The sequence below is a fragment of the Podospora bellae-mahoneyi genome, chromosome 4, assembly GCF_035222275.1.
Source record: "Podospora bellae-mahoneyi strain CBS 112042 chromosome 4, whole genome shotgun sequence".
NCBI lineage: Eukaryota > Fungi > Ascomycota > Sordariomycetes > Sordariales > Podosporaceae > Podospora > Podospora bellae-mahoneyi.
This window is the reverse complement of record NC_085883.1, coordinates 2,677,105-2,695,858: the sequence shown is the minus strand read 5'-3', so window position 1 is coordinate 2,695,858 and position 18,754 is coordinate 2,677,105. Positions and strand designations below refer to the sequence as shown.

The window sequence follows — 18,754 nt, the reverse complement described above, 5'->3', positions numbered from 1 at the left end:
AAGTGTCACCCTATCCCATACAGGAAGGTGCCCAATCCTGTCAACAAGTTCCCCTCTTCTTGACAGAGAAATTCTATAGCGAGAATACCGACGACACAGGAACAAATTTGAGCCGTTGGGATATTAGGCAACCCGAACAAACAGCACCGTCCCGATGCCGCATGCCGAGGGTTGTTGTATCACCGGAAACAACTCGGACATCCGCTGTCCTTCCATCCGGGTGCTTCATCCACTTACCTCTCCTTCACCACTCACCATAATCCCCAAAAGCATTGCGCTATCATAGATATTATTACCAAAAAATACACTATCGTTTTCTCGCTTTATAGGACTCACCCCATCCTCCCCTCAAACTACCTAGGTATACCTCCCATTTTCGCATTCGGGATATAAAAAGGAAAAGAAAAAAAAACAATTGTGTGTGTGTGCTGTTTCGACTCTGGGGAAAAAGAACGAAAAAGTAAAATAAAAAACCAACAGCAAACTTCATTACAAAAAAGAGAAAGAAAACAGAAAACACCACAGTAACCCGCAACCTACACTCCTCAAGAGACTAACCAAACCCAACCCATGTGTCAGCAAGTTTTTAACAGAATCATCTCCTCATCCCTCCCTGCCTCTCATCAGTTTACTGGGCGAAACACCCCCTCCTCATACACCCGGGCCTCAACGCAACCCAATCACACTCATCTCCAAAGTCCAAACCCTCCGAATCCAAACCTTCAACTTCTGCCCCTGCGGCACCCCCTCCACCCCCTCCAGCTCAACCCCCTCCCACCAGCACCTCCTCGCCGGCTTCCGCCAGAAAAGCAGCAGCTTCTGCGCCATCCCCACAGCATTATTCCCCATCTCGTTCCCCCTGATATCCGACCTCAGCCTCGCAAGCGCCAAGCTGCAGATGACCGCCTTGTTGGGCTCGCCAGCCCGATGACCCCAGTGATCATCATGGTTAAAACCACTGTACCTCATCATTAGCATAATTTCTTGATCGCTTATCAAGGGGGGGGGGGGAACACACCCGGCAGTCAACATCTCAATCAAATGCGCCTCCGTCGTCCCCGGCTCATCACTCTTCTTCAAACCGCTAAAGATCCCCCCCTGCTCCAGCAACTTCTTCGCCGCCGCCCTCTTGACATCCATCATCTCTTCCTGACCGATGTCCTGCTTGTGCGGGATCGCATAAAAGTCAAGATCCTCCCTCAAGACAATAATGCCCGCGCGCCTGCTGCTGTCGTCCCTCTGCTCTCGCGCAGCAGGATCAACACCCACCACATCGCTGCCGTCTTCGCTGGTGGTGGCAGGAATCGAAGAAGCGACACCCCGGAAAAAGTCAAGCATGTACTGCAGGGAAGCCGGGTCGTACTGTGTGTGAGTATAATGGTCAGCTATGTATATTTCTAGATTGCGGAGGACACTGCGGATGTGAGAAGCATTCTGGCTGGTGGGGGTTGCGACGACTGTGACTGCGGCACAGGGAGCGGATGCGCCTATGTGATCGTCGTCCTCGTCATATGCATTTCCTTCACCCGGCGGTGGTTGCTGTTGATATATCGGATTGGAGAGAGCGCCATCCCCATCACCGCCATCATCACCAACAACACCAGCACCGTTGCCATAATAGCCCTCGTCGTTCCCGTAGTAATAATTGGAATCGGTGGTACCCACATCAACTTGAACGGCGTCGCCTTCTTGGAAGCCGCCGCCCATGTGCCCTTCCGGGAAGAGGCCATTGGGGAAAAGCGAGAGCAGGACGAATTCAGGTAACGTCAAGAGCTCATCTCGGGACAGCGTGAAGCGGGTGCCCCTTCGCAAAAGTTAGTATTCGATGCCCATCACCCCCAATCACCATGATCAATCTCACCGCAGGTCCATCGTTATCGTCTCATCGGCATTGATGTCTACAATCCCATGTCAGCCTTCATGTTCCATCTCATTTTCTCAACCCCAAAACACCAACCTGACAGGGTATTAATCGGCGGCCCCCCTTGCTGGACCTGAGTAATAATACTCGACTCTCCTCCTGCGGCAGCCATGAGGTAGGTAAAAGAGTGGAGAGGACTGTATCCCTCCGAATAGGCTGGTGGTGGTTCTGCTTCTTCCTCCTTGCTGCGCGAAGATTCGCCTTTGCTGTCCCGTGGGAGCGCGCGTTTGGTTTCGTCTTGGAAGCGAGAGGCGACGGACGCGCTGCTTTGGGATGATTGAGCTACCTGGTTGTCGGGCGGCGCATACGCTGGGGCGGCGGCAGTGTTGGGATTGGCTTCCTCTTCGTCGCTGTCGAGGGCGGACTCCTTGTGGTTTCCCGCCTCGGGGTTGGGAAGCGCAAAGAGGGACTGGAACGAAGGTGGCGGTCGAAAGTTGGAGCCGCTGGCCGAAGCCTCTGAAGCTGGGTACTGGGGTGGCGGCGACCGTTGGCCTGATGCTAAAGCTTCGTCGGGTGCCTGTCGGTGGTGGAGGAGTTCAACGTTGACTTCGTCGGTGAAGCAAACCAAGTCTGGGTCAGCCACGGCGTCGGATAGCTTGTCAATTGCTGGCGACGGTTGGGTGGGTGAGCGGCTGGACGGCCGTGAGTCGGACGAGGTGGTGCTAGTGTTGGTGTTGACGAGGCGGTCTCGTGTCACTGCCGTGGTGTTTGCTGGCCTGTTGATATGACTGTGGGGTATTTGTGCTGCGCTCGCGCGGCTCTATGTCTTGACACGGTGCAAGGTGAGGTCCCTGGGGATGTGTGGGCGCGACCTTTGATGGAGTTCTGTCGTCGGGAGGTAGCAGTGGTTCGGTTGGGGTACCTGGTCGCCTTGCTCAGGAGAGATGGGCGGATGAATGCTGGAAATTGAATGGATGGTATGCCCAGATTGGTGGCCCGCAACTGTGTTGCTTGACAAACCAGCCGAAAGTCTTATCTAACAAGCAGACGAGAAGGACGACTCATAGGAGAGATCAATACAATGGATCAGCAGAATAATTGTTTCTCTTCGAAGTATAGAACAAAGTAAAAAAGGTCGTTTGGTAGCTGAAGGTCCCCCGTTCCATGTCAGGGATTCCCAACATTAGGCCGCTGGGGCCCCTAAATTGCTGCTAACAAATTTCCTGGCGACTGCCTTGAGCATTCACGCTGCAGGTGGGGCCCATAGCCGCCCACCAGCACTGACCAATCAATTTGCATATCTGATCACCTCAACACAGGCGACGTTCCATATTGGACCAGGATCACTGTGAATGATGGATAGCTTCAGTCCATAGCGGAACATATAACGTACAGGATTAATAGTAATAGGTCTATCTAGTCGTCTTCATCACTGTCACCAAAGATGGCCTTGAACACATCCTCTCCTGCCCTTTTCCCTTCCAGCGCTTCATTTCTGCTGGGATCTATTACCATCGCTGGCTCAGGAGCAGGAGTTGACTTGCCAGAGCCGTCACCATTGGAACTCTCTCGACTTATCCCCACACCAACACCTGTTGTCAAAATCTCAGGCCTAAAGACCGGTTGATCGGGATATACATCAAACCTTGACGAGCCGCCAGGAGCCTGTTTGGTGGAATGCTCCTCATCTGGCTGGACATGCTCCGGTGGTCTGACGTTGAATCTCTTACACAGAAGGCGTGTAGGATGAAAGTCGGTAACAGACCTCGTCATGGGTCCAAACATACCAAGCTTCGCTGCTTCTTCGGCAGGGTCCTGGGGCTTTGGCGGAGGCTTGGAGAGGATATCCTTCTGACCAGCCTCACCTCTGCTGCCTGGTTTCGTTGTTGAAGACGTGGTAAATCTGCTGGCCATGAAGCCAGTCATCGGCTTGAAGATTCGAGCGCAGTTGTAAAACTCGGTCAGCTCTCTCAGCCAGTCCTCGCTGTTCATTTTTGGAGGCTGGGTTCCTGGGGTGGGTTTGAATCCAGCCTGATACTCGAGGAAAGCAATGTATCTCGCTCGTTTCTTCTCGTCGTCCGCATATGGCGCTCCACTGCTGACTCCCCTGGAAATAGCAGCGACAGCTGTCTCCTTGTCGAGTTTCGGAACGCGACTCAGCAACTCGTTCATACGCTCCTCTTCACTCAGCGCATATTCCGCTGGGACTTCGCCCTTGGCTTGAGGGAGATCGGCTCGGCCAGTAGCAGCAACCAGCCGTTCTCGAGCGGCAGGAGACAAGAAGTCGAAAACTGACTTTCCAGGTAGTTGTTTCTCTCCGAGGATGGCTGCGCGGGACTTTGGATCAAGCGTCGAGGCCTTTGCGGCAGCTGCTGCTGATACAAATTCCGCCGGACCGCCCGCTGGGGATTTGGATTTCTTCGAAGAGACCCAGCCTGGCGGAACCTGAGGAGGCGGGTACTTGCCTTCGCTGCTGATAGCCGAGGTCAGCGCATCTGGTTCCTTGCCAAACACAAAGCCACCGAGGGGCAGTCGTCCATCGTGACATTTTCGCACACCTAGAGCGATTTTCTCTAGGGCTGTCTTTTTCGACGGCCTAAACAGGGGCGCTTTGACAGCAGGATTGATCGTGGCCGTCGCCTTTTTCTTCTTTTTATCACTCCCTACCACTCGGTTGTAGGATATCTTGGGCCCAATCTCGTAGGGATCCTCATCATCAGAGCCCGTGTCGTTCAGGATGCCTATGCCAATGCCACCTCGCGGCTTGTTGTCCTTTTTCTTCTTGCGGTCTGTCGGAAGTGTAAATCGAGGCTTTCCAAAGCCACCCATAGTTTCGTCGTCATCCTCGTCATCTGAATGACTGGCGCTGTTGTTTTTGTTGGAAGATCCAATAGGTGTCAGTCTAGCATGGCCTCCATAACCTAATCCCTTGTGATCTGTTTTGCGCACAAAGGAGATCATCGGCACATTCTCAGGAGCAAACAAATATGTCTCTCCAGGGCCGCTCGAATCGCTACGAAGCTCGAGGCGAGCTTTCCGTCTGATCTTGGGACCTATGCCTTGCCCTTCTTTCCAACCCATTTTCTTCAGTAGCTTTTCGCCCATTGTCTCCCCGGTAGCTCGGAACAGGCCCATAAGCCCTGTGGCTCTTGACGCATCATTTTCGGTGGAGCCCAGGCCAGCAAAGGCTGCTTTGGTTTGTATTCTCCGATCCTCTTCGGCATCGGCAAGATCTTCTTCGTCCATGAAGTCCTCGGGACGTTGTTGAGCGGATTTCGGGTCATCTTTCCAACGGTTCGTACGTGAAGATACAAATGTCGAGGGCGTCCACCCTTCTTTGGAGCCAACTGTATTGAAATATCTGAGAAGATGGTCGGTGCCTGTTGGGCATAAGGGAACTGGGTAAGGGCTGGACGCTTACCCTGCACTGAAGCCTCCGGTGAAGGCGCCATGGAGCCTTTTGCGCCCGCGCTCATCCCTCACCTCCTGCTTCCATATTGGCACGTAGGAGCCGTCGTCTCGCACATCGGGATCAAGTGGTGGGAGCGGAGTCCCAAAGAAGACGTATGGGGATTGCTGGGTGGTGAGGTCGGCTTCGTAAGCGGCGCGCGAACGCTTGTAGGACATGGAGATGGTGATCCTCGATTATCGTTAAATGGGGTTGACTGTCGCAATGCTGTGTGTTGTGATGGTCAATGGCTGCCGAATGTTGAATGCTGAAGGATTCGATGGTGCTTGGAGACTGGCAATAATTCGACTGTGAATGAGCACATGCTGGCCGTTGCTCTAGGCTGACTCCAAAATGATAGAGGGTCAAATATGGAAGGCGGTGAGAGCTCTCGAATAGAGATTGTGGGGCATTTACCAACTCCAGAACGCGGGGGTTTAGCGCATCCGATCTCTTGGATTCCAGTGGAACACTGATCTCCTTTATTTTTTGGTTTTCTGGAAGCCAAATCACCAAGTTCTTTTGAGTCTTTCGGTGCGGGATAATGGTCTGGCCGTCTTACAGTACTTGTGAGAAGTCTTTGAGAATCTCTGACACCAGCCACAGCATGAGCCATCGAGCACTGCTGTACCATTATCGGCATAGCGTGAGATCGGCAGATCGCTCTAACTCATATCGAGGGTTCAATATGGGACTTTTCGAACAACGTCACCGCGACAGACTGAAACATCGAACATATTATCGTGACCCCTACAGACTTTGATTGATAACGGGTGGCTCGCTTGAAATGATCGGCCTCATGATATCATCTCAAGCGGGCATCCTGCTGTGCTCAGGGCCTTCGAGGACTCCTTTCAAGGCCCCGTGTCACCTTGTGTTATCCACACGAAAATTGAAGAATCTCCGACGGAGGACCTGCATCTTATTAGACCCGGGTGATCTCTAGGTTTCACCTGTAGGCCTTGCTGCTCAATAAAAGGCCCAACCGGTCGATTCGGGTCGCCGAACACGTGCAGAAGAAGCTGACGACGGACCCGATAGGACAGGAGAAGAATTGCGTCCCCGCACATTGGTTTTGGTCTGCTGGCGCCACCGCAGCTAGTGTGCATACGTCCTTTGCCTCCACGACGCATAACCAGTTGGAAAGGCTGACCCCGGCCTTGTGCTCCTGACCAGCGATGGCCCGCAAAGGCTTCGAGAACAACGACTCGAGTAGTACCAACGTTGGCATACGTTCCTTGAGCAGGCCGACGGGGTCTCGCTTTTGCTGGTGACCCGTTGGAGACAGACTATTGGACAAGAGCCGGTCGGCGGAAGGCTGCTTGCTATGAGAGTTCCCAAGCGAGCTGTTAGTGCAGCACACACACCACCCCATCTTTGACCTCGCCAATCAGGGCCGGTCGGGCAACCTGAAAGTCAGCCCTGCAAACCAAACTGCTGAGGTGAATTAGGTTGACGGTGAGCGAGCAACCGGTACCATCAGGCTGAGCCGTTTGTTAATACCACTCGGGAGGGTTGCTTTTTGAGGTGAGGGTGGGTTGATGAACATGGAAGTGCTGAGTGGGTCGCCGCTGTCTGCCCAGACATCGCCCAGCCCCCCTCCCCCCGGAATTGACATTGGCCAGAGCGGGGACCAACAGCAAAAAGCTACCATCCATCTTGACTGTCACGGACGCTGATATCACGGGTGAGGCGAGGATAGTTACCTAGACAGTAATAGAGTAGTCGGGGGATGAGTAAAAGAAAGAAAGGAGAAAACAGAGTAACCCGGATTGTGCATAAACCGGGCTGGAGACGCAATGCAATGCCATCATGGAAATGCCAGTTCACACCTCAGCTAGGTACCCGCTAGAGAAGGGCAGCCAGCCAGTCCAGCCAGCCCAGTCGAGCCCCTGGCTCCAGCCCAAACACCGACTTGTTCCCCTCAACTCACTAAAAAAGCTGCGTCGACTGCCCAACCTTGGAACGACACGCTGCAGGCTGGACACTACGCAGCCCACGCTTCTCCAACCAAATCCCGACCCCCAATTCCCGTCTTTGTCCACCCTCGCCCTCGCCCTCCCACCGCATCTCACGATCAATCCTGTCTGTTGTCTTTTTTTGTGTTGTTTATCTATTTTGCACCGCAACAGCAGACAAGAACCTCCACCGCCCCGCTGCCTGTCTGCCTCCTGACCGATTAATCGACTGACCGAAACCGTTGCCAAATCAACCAACTAAGCAAGGCACTGGAAGCCAACCACCCACCCTGGACGACTCGACTCGACTGCTTCTCTTTGTGAAATTGTCTTTGCATCATCACCGCTTCCACCAGCGCGCCTCCCTTCTACCGACGCCCTTCCTCTTGCAAGACTCGTACTCACCGTTTTCAATTGCCCGGGCTCCGGGAGTCCGACCATGACAACCACAATGCCAGCCGCTGGCACCGAAATGCCAATCCGGTCGCAGTCTGTCCGGACACGGCGCCCGCCCACAGGCACCCGCCCCGACCCTCTGCCACGCTCCGAATCATCTACGAGAGCCGAGGCGTCGCGCCCGTCACGCACGAGAAGCCAGCGCTCGACAAATGCCCCGTCTCCTCGTCACCCCCAGCAGCCTGACGCCTCGGCTGCTCCCCCAAGCCACCACGCCGAAGAGCACCGCGGCGATGGCACTTCAACCGACCCCCGGAGGCACCACACCTCCAAACACAAATACCGTACCATGATTCCCGCCCCTTCGGGCAATTACACCTTTATCAAGACCATTGGCCAGGGCAGCATGGGCAAAGTCAAGCTGGCCAAAAAGGAGGTCACAGGCGAACTGGTCAGTTATCACGGTTTCCCCACCGCCATCCTCGGCTACATTGTGGGTCAGCCTATCTAACCTTGGATCTTTTACCTGTCAATAGGTTGCTTGCAAGATTATCGAAAGAGTGTCGCCCGACGATGGTCGCCAGAGCAGGGAGGAGAGAGAGAAGGCGGATGCTGCCAGGGAAGACCGAAATGCGCGCGAGGCTGCCATCGTCAGCCTGCTCAACCACCAGTACATCTGCGGACTCCGGGACAACCTGCGAACGAGATGGCACTGGTACATGCTTTTTGAATACGTTAATGGCGGTCAAATGCTGGACTACATCATCTCTCATGGAAAGCTCAAAGAAAAGCAGGCTCGGAAATTCGCCCGCCAGATTGCAAGCGCCGTCGACTACTGCCACCGAAACAGCATTGTCCACCGGGACCTGAAGATTGAAAACATCCTCATCAGCAAGACGGGCGACATTAAGATTATTGACTTCGGCCTCAGCAACCTTTTCTCGCCGGACGAGGACAGGAAATTGAAGACCTACTGCGGCAGTCTGTACTTTGCCGCCCCCGAGCTGCTGCAGGCGAAACCCTACACTGGCCCAGAGGTTGATGTCTGGAGTTTCGGTGTCGTGCTTTTCGTGTTGGTGTGCGGAAAGGTTCCCTTTGATGACCAGTACATGCCCGCCCTCCACCAAAAGATCAAGAAGGGTGCTGTTGACTACCCAAGCTGGCTGTCTAGTGGTGAGTTGACCTCTGTGTCTACCATGTTTCACTTCTCATGCTGATATTGTTTCTAGAATGCAAGCATCTGATCTCGCGGATGCTGGTGACGGATCCAAGACAACGTGCTACCATGCATGAGGTCATGAACCACCCCTGGATGCTCAAGGGTTACAACGGGCCACCCGAGAATTATCTCCCGCAGCGCGAACCCCTGTCGCTCCCGCTCGACAATGAAGTTATTGCAAACATGACAGGCTTTAAATTTGGCCCTCCAGAATACATTAGGGAGGAGTTGACCAAGAGAATCAAGTCTCCAAAATACCAAACGGCTGTCAGACGGCTGGAAAGGGAGAGGGAGCAACCGCAGCCCATACCCAAGGACGTCGAGAAAAGACGTGGCTTTGGGTTTGACTTTTACAAGAGGAGGAACTCAGTCACCAGCCGGGACACACTAACAACCGCCAGCTCCGAGGGTCTTCCGATTGGTGATGACCCGCTGAACGCTTTTGACCCTCTAATTTCCATCTATTATCTCGTGCGGGAGAAGCTAGAACGCGAGCGTGAGGGCCAGGCCGCCCAGGCTGGTCCACCAGCGGCGCCACCCAAGGTTCAAGTCCCGCCATCACCACAGCAGGCCCAGCCCCCACCGGTGCCCCCATCTCCAATTGTACGACCCAAGGAGAAGCACTCTCTTGCCGAGATCGTACCCCCAGCACCAGCTCACACCGACGGCGGACGTGGAACCCGAACCAGGGCTAGGTCCCACAGCGAGGAGCAAACCAGAGAACCCGTCAAGAATGGGCTCTTGTCGCCTGACATGATTCCCCAAAAGAAAGAGAGCACTGCTGCTGGCATCTTCCGACGACTCAGCACCCGCGACAGAAAGAAGGACGTCGGCGATCCTACGGGCAAGTCTATTCAAAAGTCGGTCTCTATGCGCGCCAAATCGCTCGGCCACGCCCGCAGGGAAAGCATCCAAGCGCGGCGGGCGAAGCGGGAGGCCGAGGCAGCCCGAGGCGATGCGGCGCCTGCCACCGCGCTACCTGTGCGGGAGGAAACCGACGCTGAACTGGGCGAGCTTGACAATGACCACGGCGGCGAGACAAGCGGCGGTTCCCACGAGCGTCTTGAACCAGAGGATCCCGACCTTGCCAAGCCTGTCTTCCTCAAGGGCATATTTAGCGTGTCGACTACCTCGACAAAGCCACTGGTGGAGATTAGGGCGGATATCAAGAGGGTCCTGAGGGCGCTTGGGGTGGATTACAAGGAGATCAAGGGTGGGTTTAGATGCGCGCATAGTCCTAGCATTGCCGAGCGTCAGCCTCAGTATGACCGGTCAAGGTACAGCCATCAGAGCAGTGATGAGAGGAGAGGTGGTGGAAGCAGGGGCATGGACGATGGGGAGATCAAGTTTGAGATTTTGATTGTCAAGGTCCCTATCGTGAGCTTGCATGGTGTGCAGTTCAAGAGGGTGGGCGGTGATACTTGGCAGTATAAGGCGATGGCGGAGCATATTGTGAGGGAGCTGAGGCTGTAGATGGGGGAAACATAAAACGGGGTTAGGATAGAGTAGTTTTGGGGGTATACATGGATGTGGGTGGTTTGAATGGTGTAGGAGGAACAAAACAAAGAGGAAGGAGGGGGAAATTGTATTTGGCTTTTGTTCTCTTCTTCTTTGGCATGGCATACGGTGGCTTGTGGGGAAAGCGGCGGGTAGGGACTTTTTTTCTTGGTGGCTTTTGAGAGAAAGAGAGAGAGAGAGAGAGAGAGAGAGATCCATTTACAAGTTTTCATGATTTGAGAATTTTTATTATTCTAATTACTTTTTATTAATACGAGACTTTTTTTCTTGCGCCTGTATGGGATGTCTAGGCCTGCATATAAGGTTTCTGCCCTCATTACACTCTCTTGCCCTGGCCGTCCTACCAGAACGTCACCGCCTGACCGACGTTTCTACTTCTTTCATCAGTGATTTACCATGTGAGGACAGCCATCCGCCTGATGGGGACATGCTGATAGTTACTGATGACATTCCCAGCACGCTTCAGAAAAAAGCTGTCGTGCGAAGATTCAGAGCAAAAAATTATAGTGGGAGAATGCGTTGTGAATACCCGGTGATGAGATGGTTGCAGCGGGGGACGGGGGGTGGGAAGACGGGGAGGCATTATGCTGTGATTAATCAAGGTGGTGGAAATAGATGTGCTGGGTAGGTAGGTAGGTAGATAGGTGGTGACGAAGAAGTGGAAGAAGTTGGAGGTAAAGTGGTAGATGAGTCTGAGACATCAGGGCGGGTGAGTAAACGCAATCGATTAAGCTGCGGATGTGGACTGGTGTCTGCACTGTTTAAAGTACCTTATGTTCCCAATCGTTTCATTAGCGGTGAATATCAAATGTTAAATTGTCACAGAAATCTTTGTTCATGTTCTAGTTCGTCTGGCAGATCGTTTTAGATTACGCAGATACAGGAGGTTTTACATTATCCCACTTCCCTTCTACCTTCACACCAGTCCCACCCAGCGGCCGCCCATCCAGCTCCCGCCGCCGTTCCAACTGACGATCCCCTTCAGTCTCAACCAGCAACTGCCTCTCCTTCATCTGCCTCTTCATCCGCTTCTCCCGCCTCTGTCTCCGGGGTATTCGACAAGCGCAGGCGTAAGTTGGGTCGTAAGAGCGGATGAACTGACGGTATAACGCGAGGACGAGCAAGAAGGCTAAGATAAACCGTGGGATTGGTTGGTAAGGCATGGTGCGCTTTACTGTTTGCTGTGTTCAGTTGCTCGGTAGGTCATGAGACTGGAATGACCATCCATGAAAAGTTTTGCCAGGTTGCAATCCCCTCTTTGAAATTTCTGCGTATCAGAGGTGGTTTTGGTCGGCACAGTGTTTGAAACAGCGTCGTATGCGAGTGCGGTGGCGGGTAGCTCTGCTATTTTTCTCCCCAAGTTAGCTTCAACCTCCATCCGTTTTTTGCTGCCACGTCTCGTTGTTTCAGCTGCATAATCACCTCCTCCTCGATTTGCTTCTGTAAACGAACGGTATGAACCGCTTCGAAACCGCATAACGGGATTCCCAGCATGAGCGTGATTGTAGTGAGCTTTGGATCGAGGGTCAACCTCAGGCCCCGGGTCCATTTCGAAGAAGAATAGGCCCGTATCGACGAGGGACTACTTGTGAATAGCGGTGGAAAATCCAGGAGGTGACCTGGAAGACATTTTGGGTCACAAGCCTGGTTGGAAATAACCGAGTTGCGGAGGAAATGGGCTGAGAGTGGGATACGAAACGGAGAGTCATGCTTGTTGGGTTTGATGGTAGAGTTGTCTTTCGAAATGTCCCCCGTTCACACAAAAATGAATTATTTTCAAGAGCGAAAATTCTCTTCTTAGGGCAGAGCATAAAGGGAGCATGCATGTTTCACCTGCCTGATGGAAGCGAACAAATCATGACAACTTGCACAGTGTCCAGAAACCTCAAGCCGAATTGTGAGCTCAGATCATAAGTCATAATTCATCATTATGTACATGCCCTCAAGGCCGCTTAATCGTCAATGGCTTGAACGGTTTGCGCAGTCTGTCTATCGGTGCAATAGGCGTTCTTCCCACTTTACCCACCGGACTCGGTCTTGTCAGACCTCCTGATCCTCTCCCTGCCGTCAGTAGAGTTGGTCTCGTGAAGGTTGTGCTGTGAAGGCAAGCAGCCACTCTGGTGGGCTCTGGTAGGGGCTCATCATCTTCATCTGGATCCGGTTTGATGGCGTCGGGCTTGACAGGAGAGCTGGAGAAACAGGGATAGGCCGTTCCTTTGGGATTTTCATCAGGGGCTGGAGCAGGCCGGGCAGGACGAGAAAGCAGCGTCCCTTTGGCAGGTTTGTGTGTGGCCAGGCTGGGAGGAATCGCCTGCTGGCCTGGGTTGGCCGTCACTTGCGGAGGAGCAAGGCTGGCTTGAGTTGGAAGGCCATTATGAGACGTTGGCGCTGGACTGGGGTCGATACTCGGTTTAGTTGTAGACTTCACAAAACCTAGAATGCTCTTCTGGTCTGGAGGACGTCGATTGGCAAGTTTCTTCTCCTGTTCAGCCTTTTGCCTAGTCTCGGCCGCGGCGTTTGCCGCTGTGATAGCGGCCTGGTGCATGCCAGCACTGACGAACCCAGGTAACGATGAGACTGTAAAAGAAGAAGCCCCCTCCATAGTGGTTGTGTAGTCTCTGTGCCACTTCGCGTCTTCGCCTGAGTTCTTCTGGCCAGACATATTGGAGAGCCTGGGCCGCTTTGCTCGTGGCGCATCATCAGAAGTTCGAGCCTCAGTACCGGCAGCTGGGATCTCTTGGGATTCTTCTGGGTCCACGGGAAATATGTTGTCTTCCGGGTTGAACATGGACGGCAAGGCTTTGAAGACAGCATCCTCTGGTGGTAATGTGCGACCGAGCACCTTGGCTATCTCTAGCATGACCGGTCGATCGAAACACGGCCCCTTGGGTGCAAATACTCTGTGCAAAGGCTCCACAAAAGACGATAACTGGTTGCGCTCCCCATTGCCGTTGGTGCTAAACAGGGAGCAACTCAGATAGAGTAGACTTTGGGCTCTTGTCATGGCGACATACAAGAGTCTTCGCTCCTCATCGTTGTCGTCGGACCTCATATGCGGGATCGAGCCGTTATAGACGGCAGGGACAAACACGATGGGCCACTCGAGGCCCTTGGCTGCGTGGATGGTGGATATGGTGACAAGCGGCTTGTTTCCCCCGTCGTCCCCAGTCTGGACATCGGATGCCAAAGAAACATTGGCCAAGAAACGTGGCAGAACCTCGTCCTCTTTTGCCTGCTCGAGCCCCTCGAGTTCTGGAAGGAGCTCTTCATCACTGGACTCTTTCAGATTTCGCACGAAGTCGCCCGCAAGAGTTACGAACTCTTCTACATTGGCCCATCTCCCCTCGTGCTCGTTGGGGTGCGTATCCTTCAGATACTTTTGAAAATTGAGGGCTGCCAGAAGTTGCTCAATCATTTCCACTAGTCCAAAGACCGCACCACCAGGCTTAGCAGCCTCCTCCATTTTTCGACGGATATTATCCAGAGGACGAATAAGACCGGCTGCTATTCTTTGCTCCATGGGTTTCGGAATCTTTGTCTTTGCGGTACGATCTCCTCGGCAGTGCTTAGTCAATACCGCCCAGACACTCAATGACGAGCTCTCTGCTTCCTCTAGTAAACTCTTTATGGTCACATCTCCGACTCCTCGTTTCGGTACGTTGATGATTCTGGCCAAGGCATCGTTGTTTTCCGGCTGGTAGATGACGCGCAAATAATCCAGGATGGCTTTGATCTCCAGACGCTCGTAAAATTTCTTGCCGCCCACCATCCTGTAAGCGATTCCCGATTTGCCAAGAGCAGTCTCAACATGTCTTGATAGTGAAGCTGAGCGGAGCAAGATGGAAACATCATTGAAGGTCAGCATAGATCCAGACATCATGATGACTCTCCTGATCTCGGAGACGATCCAATCTGCCTCGGCGGAAGCACTTTTCAGCCTCCGCAAAACCGGACGAGGACCTCGGCCATGGACAGGCTTCAGAGCCTTCTGATATCGCTTCTTGTCCTGCTGTATCACCAACAGGGACAATCTGAGGATGGCGTCAAACGATCGATAGTTCTGCTCCAGTGAGATCTCGTCTGTGCCGGGGAAATCCTTCAGCATTCGCCATAGATTCTGAATCTCGGCAGAACGCCATCTGTAAATGCTCTGATCCGGATCCCCCACAATGGTAATTCTCTTGTGTCGTTGAGCGAACAACTTCATGAGCTCGTACTGAACCCCGTTGGTGTCCTGATACTCATCGATGAGGACGGTCTGGATGTTGGAGACGCATGACGGAAACTCGCGGAGAAGTTCAACACAACGAACAAGCAAGTCGTCGAAATCCAGCAGGTTCGACTTCTTCAGGTGAGCCTGATACTCCTCATAGCATTCGTCGAGGTCCTTCTCTCCTGACGTTTTTGTGGCCTTCTGACCAAGTGGCTTTGTCACCACTTCATCTCCCTTGGCCTTCTTTTTGCTGATCCAGGAGCGAACGGCCACAGGATCGAGATTGACTTCTCTTCGCTTGCATATACGAGCAATGATGGAGCGCGAGTCGCCGTCGTCGGCAATGCCAAATTTCTGATTGATTCCGATTTTCCGGCCGTAGGCAGCAAGATAGCGTCGAGCTATGCTGTGGAAGTTGCCCAGAACAATTTTCTTCTCCCTACCATCTCCGAGAGCCTTTCCGATACGCTCCTTCATTTCCCGTGCAGCCTTGACGGTAAAGGTCGCGACAACGACATCCTCGGGTCGGTATCCGACTTGATCGATGAGCCATACCACTCGAGAGGTCAGAGTGTGCGTCTTGCCGCTGCCGGGTCCAGCAAGGATGGCGACAGTAGCGGCATCTGAACTTACGGCTCGGCGTTGGGCATCATTGAGGCTGTTGAGGATGGGGTGGTTTGCTAACGGTGGAGGCATGTGCTGCAGTGGATTTTCGGATGACAAGGAAGGCGATGAAATGTCCTCCAATTGGTGCAATTGACGAGATTTTACAGTTTGGCCATTTGAGGAAAGAAACTTGGTGCAATTATTAGGCTTCGAGATACAGAAGACGCGTTGATACAAAACAGAGAGCGTGTGTCGAGGTGGGGCAGTCGCGGAAGCACGTGAAGGCAGTCCACCAATCTCTTGCTTACCTAAGGGTGATGGCTTAAAGGGGTTAGGGTTAACAGAGCAGGAGCTCCTCGGAAAGCATTTGGCAGCTGCTAACACGGACATACTCGTGGCAAGCAATCAATCTGTCGGAAGCGTGGTCGATCCGTTCATGCGCCGAGAGGCGCCCACCAGCGGGCGGCACACTCAGTGACACCTGTTCCGTCACTTTATGCCCTGTGCGTGACGGGATGTGATGTTTATTCAGAGAACGGACCGAATCCACTGCTTTTCAGTGATCAGAGGCTGATCACCGATATCAGAGGTTGATATCACAGCGAGCTAGCACAGGCGCAACTTGGCTATCAAGGGGGAAATGTGAAAGTTGACGCTGCAAGTGGTGGCCCATCCTGCATTTTGGGAAACGCTACTGCAGCACCAGTTGAGGTGAACTCGCTCTCGCATGAGAATCACCAAAAAAAAACCTCCTATTCTAGCACACACCAGCGCTCTCATGGCCTGTGAGGTCTCTCATCACGGCCCAATGGCAGTGGGAGGGTGATGGGAGATGCGAGGTGGATCCCTTGACAGCCAATCAGCAGGCCAGACTTAGCGCGAGCGTCGGCTCGCTCATGCAAGTGGTTGGGCAAGACATCAACGGGAGTTGAATACAGCAACCAATCGAGGGCCTCACCTTGAGATGGATCCAATGCAGGTCCAGAGTCGGCATGGGCTGCCCCCCCGCCTCCCCATGTCGGTTCCGTCGACTCTCGTCGCAACAGGCGCTGCTATATACCGTGATTGCTGCCATTTGCACCTCCTCTTTGTCCATCTCAATCACAAAGTGTTTCGGCATGGCGGATACTACGAGGCAGCCGTAAGTAAGACAGACCCTTTGGACGACACCACCAACTGTCTATCGCCACCCGTGGCCTCGGATTGGACCTCCCTCGACCCTCCCCCGACCCTCTCCCACCCCCATCATCATGCTGTCAGCTGGTGTGTCTTCATATAACAAAGCTGCCTTCGCTCTTCTCTTTGCGACGATATCTTGGCCTTCTTTTTGCGCTGCCTTGCCTTCTATTCAACAATTGCTTCGTCGAGGTGACCTGTGGCTCGACTATTCCTCTCCCACTCCTTCCCCCGAAGACGGACCTCCGCTATCCGCCAACGCCGTCCGGGACCCGGCCTACCTCCCAATCCATATAGGTGCCATTGTGGGAGCGTATGGTTTTGCGTTGGTGATTGTAGCTATCCTGTTGCTGGCTCTCCTCAAGACCAGACGAACACATATCAGGAACGGTGAATTACCCGAGGAGGAGAGGGGACTACTGGCTTTCAACCCGTTCACACAACAATTCCTGTCCGAAGAGGAATACAAGAAACAACTCGAGCAATACCAACTTCAGGCCGAACAATACCAGGCCGGGCAACAACATCCTCAGCAGTGCCAGCAAGAACAATTCCAGCCAGAGCAGCAACAGCAGTACCTTGGTCACAACCTAGGGCAGAAGCTCTCTCTCCAGACAGACCTCCCGGCGCACACAAGAAACTATTCTCTTCCTTCGGCTTCGCCCTTGACAGCAAGAGACAGACTCGGCGGCCCACTCAGTCCAGCCAAGTCACAATTCTCCATCGCAACAGCGCACTCGCCAACTTCGACGATCCTTGCTTGCGGAATCGACCTCTCGGTTGACCAGACAGTCGTCGGTCGGGACAGAGCCATGGCGCAAAATCAGCTAGAAGAGATGTACAGGCATGTGATGGAGCAGGAAAGAGCCAAAGCGGAGGGTAGGGCATATGAGCCTCCTCCAATGCTCACCTCGCCATCCACCAAGTCCGTCAACACCATGCCGCCCACCCCCGGAAGCACCAAAAGAGAGAGGAACAAACCTTCCAACCTGAACCTCGCCCAGGACACCAAGAAGGAATCCCGAAGCTCATCACTTCTCAACTTTCTCAAGTCCCCAAGGAAGAACAAAGTCCAAGGCTCAGGAATGGTTATCTCCTCCCCCATCTTGACCCCAATGTCAGGCACCTTCCCTCGCCAAGAGGAGCAAGAACTGAACACCATCCCACCCCGTCACTACGCTCCCCTAGCCCCTCCCCCATTGCCACAAGGAAGCTCCTCCGACCTCCCCTTCCGCCGCAACAACCACGCCGGCTCTTCTAGCCCACATCTCCCCACTCCAGACATCTCCCCCGTCTCCACCCAATCAATCGACTCTCGCATCGACGCCGCCGTCGCCGCCCCCCGTCATCATCAACGCGACAACTCCAATGAAGAACCCCCCTCGGCCACCTCCTCCACCTCGGGCCTGGTTGGCCTCCCCACCTCCCCCAAACCAGGCGTCAACCGCTTCCCCTCAATGGACTCCCTCCCTGCCTCTCCCCGTCCAGGACAAACATCCTTTAACCGACCCAACCCGCCTTCTGCCGTTCGCGCGGGTGGTGCCCTGCCTTTTAGAGCCTACGAGCCAGCAGTGACTAGTCCTTCTGCTGCGTCGTTTGGCACGACGAAGCAGACTGTTTTCACGAGGCCGGACAGGGATAATGGGTTGCCGACGGGGCAGAGGACGCCATGGACGGGGGCGCCGGTGCCTTATACGCCTTATCAGCCGTTTAGCCCGGTGATTCCGGTTACGCCGAGTTTGTTGAGTAAGAAGGAGAGGAAGATGATGAGGAAGTTGGAGCCGAAGACACCGACGCTGGAGATGGTTCGGGATACGGATGATGTTTGGTAAATCGTTGAGGTGACGGTGTGATGTTACGTGATGTGTTGGGTGTTGTTTAATCTTCGTAGATATCCCGTGTTTTGTCTTTTTTATATTTTTTTTTAGCTTTGATTGGTGTGTGTACCTGGCTGTTTTCTTTTGTTGCATTGATGGAGTGGATGGGGCGATTGGCTATAATGGGAGGACGGGTTAGTTAGCCTGGAAAACTCATTTTCTCTTTCTTTTACCGTTGGTTTTTGTGTAGGAAGTGGCCAGTATTGATATCCATGACGAGCGAGCGAGAATGAATTCAGTTCGTTGGCTTGGGCCCGTCTAGAAACGTTGGATGGCAATTTCTTGTATTGGGAACACCAAATAGCTTCATGCGAGTATCTGGGAAATATGTATGACAGATATGATGAAACCTATCGGCTCCTTGGTGAGTGATGCCTGCGGGCATTGTGTGGTGATGTTTCAGAATGCGGTGAAACTGAAAGGGTTGTGCTGGGCTGCTTTAGATGCTTACGCTGGCAGGCCCCTCGCTCGTTCACGTGCTT

The 18,754-nt window shown here is 53.5% G+C and overlaps 4 protein-coding genes across 4 annotated transcripts; 2 read left to right on the top strand and 2 right to left on the bottom strand.

Annotated features, from left to right (window-relative positions):
- Nucleotides 1-241: 241 nt before the first annotated feature.
- On the bottom strand, nucleotides 242-5,956 carry QC761_0068820 (uncharacterized protein). Its single transcript, XM_062872682.1, has 6 exons — nucleotides 5,283-5,956; nucleotides 3,301-5,222; nucleotides 1,958-2,617; nucleotides 1,862-1,898; nucleotides 1,019-1,804; nucleotides 242-958 (listed from the first exon to the last, which is right to left on the bottom strand). The coding sequence occupies exons 1-6, from the start codon at nucleotides 5,486-5,488 to the stop codon at nucleotides 667-669; spliced, it is 3,903 nt and encodes a 1,300-aa protein (XP_062732508.1). The 5' UTR covers nucleotides 5,489-5,956; the 3' UTR covers nucleotides 242-666.
- A 257-nt stretch (nucleotides 5,957-6,213) lies between these two features.
- Nucleotides 6,214-10,721, top strand: KIN2 (Serine/threonine-protein kinase). The gene is made up of 4 exons (XM_062879018.1): nucleotides 6,214-6,264; nucleotides 6,351-8,114; nucleotides 8,200-8,836; nucleotides 8,893-10,721. The coding sequence occupies exons 2-4, from the start codon at nucleotides 7,707-7,709 to the stop codon at nucleotides 10,353-10,355; spliced, it is 2,508 nt and encodes an 835-aa protein (XP_062732507.1). The 5' UTR covers nucleotides 6,214-6,264; nucleotides 6,351-7,706; the 3' UTR covers nucleotides 10,356-10,721.
- Nucleotides 10,722-12,342: 1,621 nt separating this feature from the next.
- Nucleotides 12,343-15,309, bottom strand: srs2 (ATP-dependent DNA helicase srs2; the record flags this gene model as incomplete). Its single annotated transcript, XM_062879019.1, has 1 exon — nucleotides 12,343-15,309. The coding sequence occupies one exon, from the start codon at nucleotides 15,307-15,309 to the stop codon at nucleotides 12,343-12,345; it is 2,967 nt and encodes a 988-aa protein (XP_062732506.1).
- A 1,160-nt stretch (nucleotides 15,310-16,469) lies between these two features.
- QC761_407370 (uncharacterized protein) lies at nucleotides 16,470-18,227 on the top strand (the record flags this gene model as incomplete). Its single annotated transcript, XM_062879020.1, has 1 exon — nucleotides 16,470-18,227. One exon carries the CDS (start codon nucleotides 16,470-16,472, stop codon nucleotides 18,225-18,227), a length of 1,758 nt encoding a protein of 585 aa, XP_062732505.1.
- Between the last annotated feature and the right edge of the window lie 527 nt (nucleotides 18,228-18,754).

What these genes read in the sequence shown, in the direction of transcription:
- QC761_0068820 (XM_062872682.1), bottom strand. Translation starts at nt 5,488, where the DNA reads ATGTCCTACAAGCGTTCGCGCGCCGCTTACGAAGCCGACCTCACCACC. An exon ending in ACCGGAGGCTTCAGTGCAGG is followed by an intron (nt 5,223 to 5,282) that starts GTAAGCGTCCAG and finishes CCATCTTCTCAG; the next exon opens with ATATTTCAATACAGTTGGCT. An exon ending in ATTGAGATGTTGACTGCCGG is followed by an intron (nt 959 to 1,018) that starts GTGTGTTCCCCC and finishes GATGAGGTACAG; the next exon opens with TGGTTTTAACCATGATGATC.
- KIN2 (XM_062879018.1), top strand. Translation starts at nt 7,707, where the DNA reads ATGACAACCACAATGCCAGCCGCTGGCACCGAAATGCCAATCCGGTCG. An exon ending in AGGAGGTCACAGGCGAACTG is followed by an intron (nt 8,115 to 8,199) that starts GTCAGTTATCAC and finishes ACCTGTCAATAG; the next exon opens with GTTGCTTGCAAGATTATCGA. An exon ending in CCCAAGCTGGCTGTCTAGTG is followed by an intron (nt 8,837 to 8,892) that starts GTGAGTTGACCT and finishes TATTGTTTCTAG; the next exon opens with AATGCAAGCATCTGATCTCG.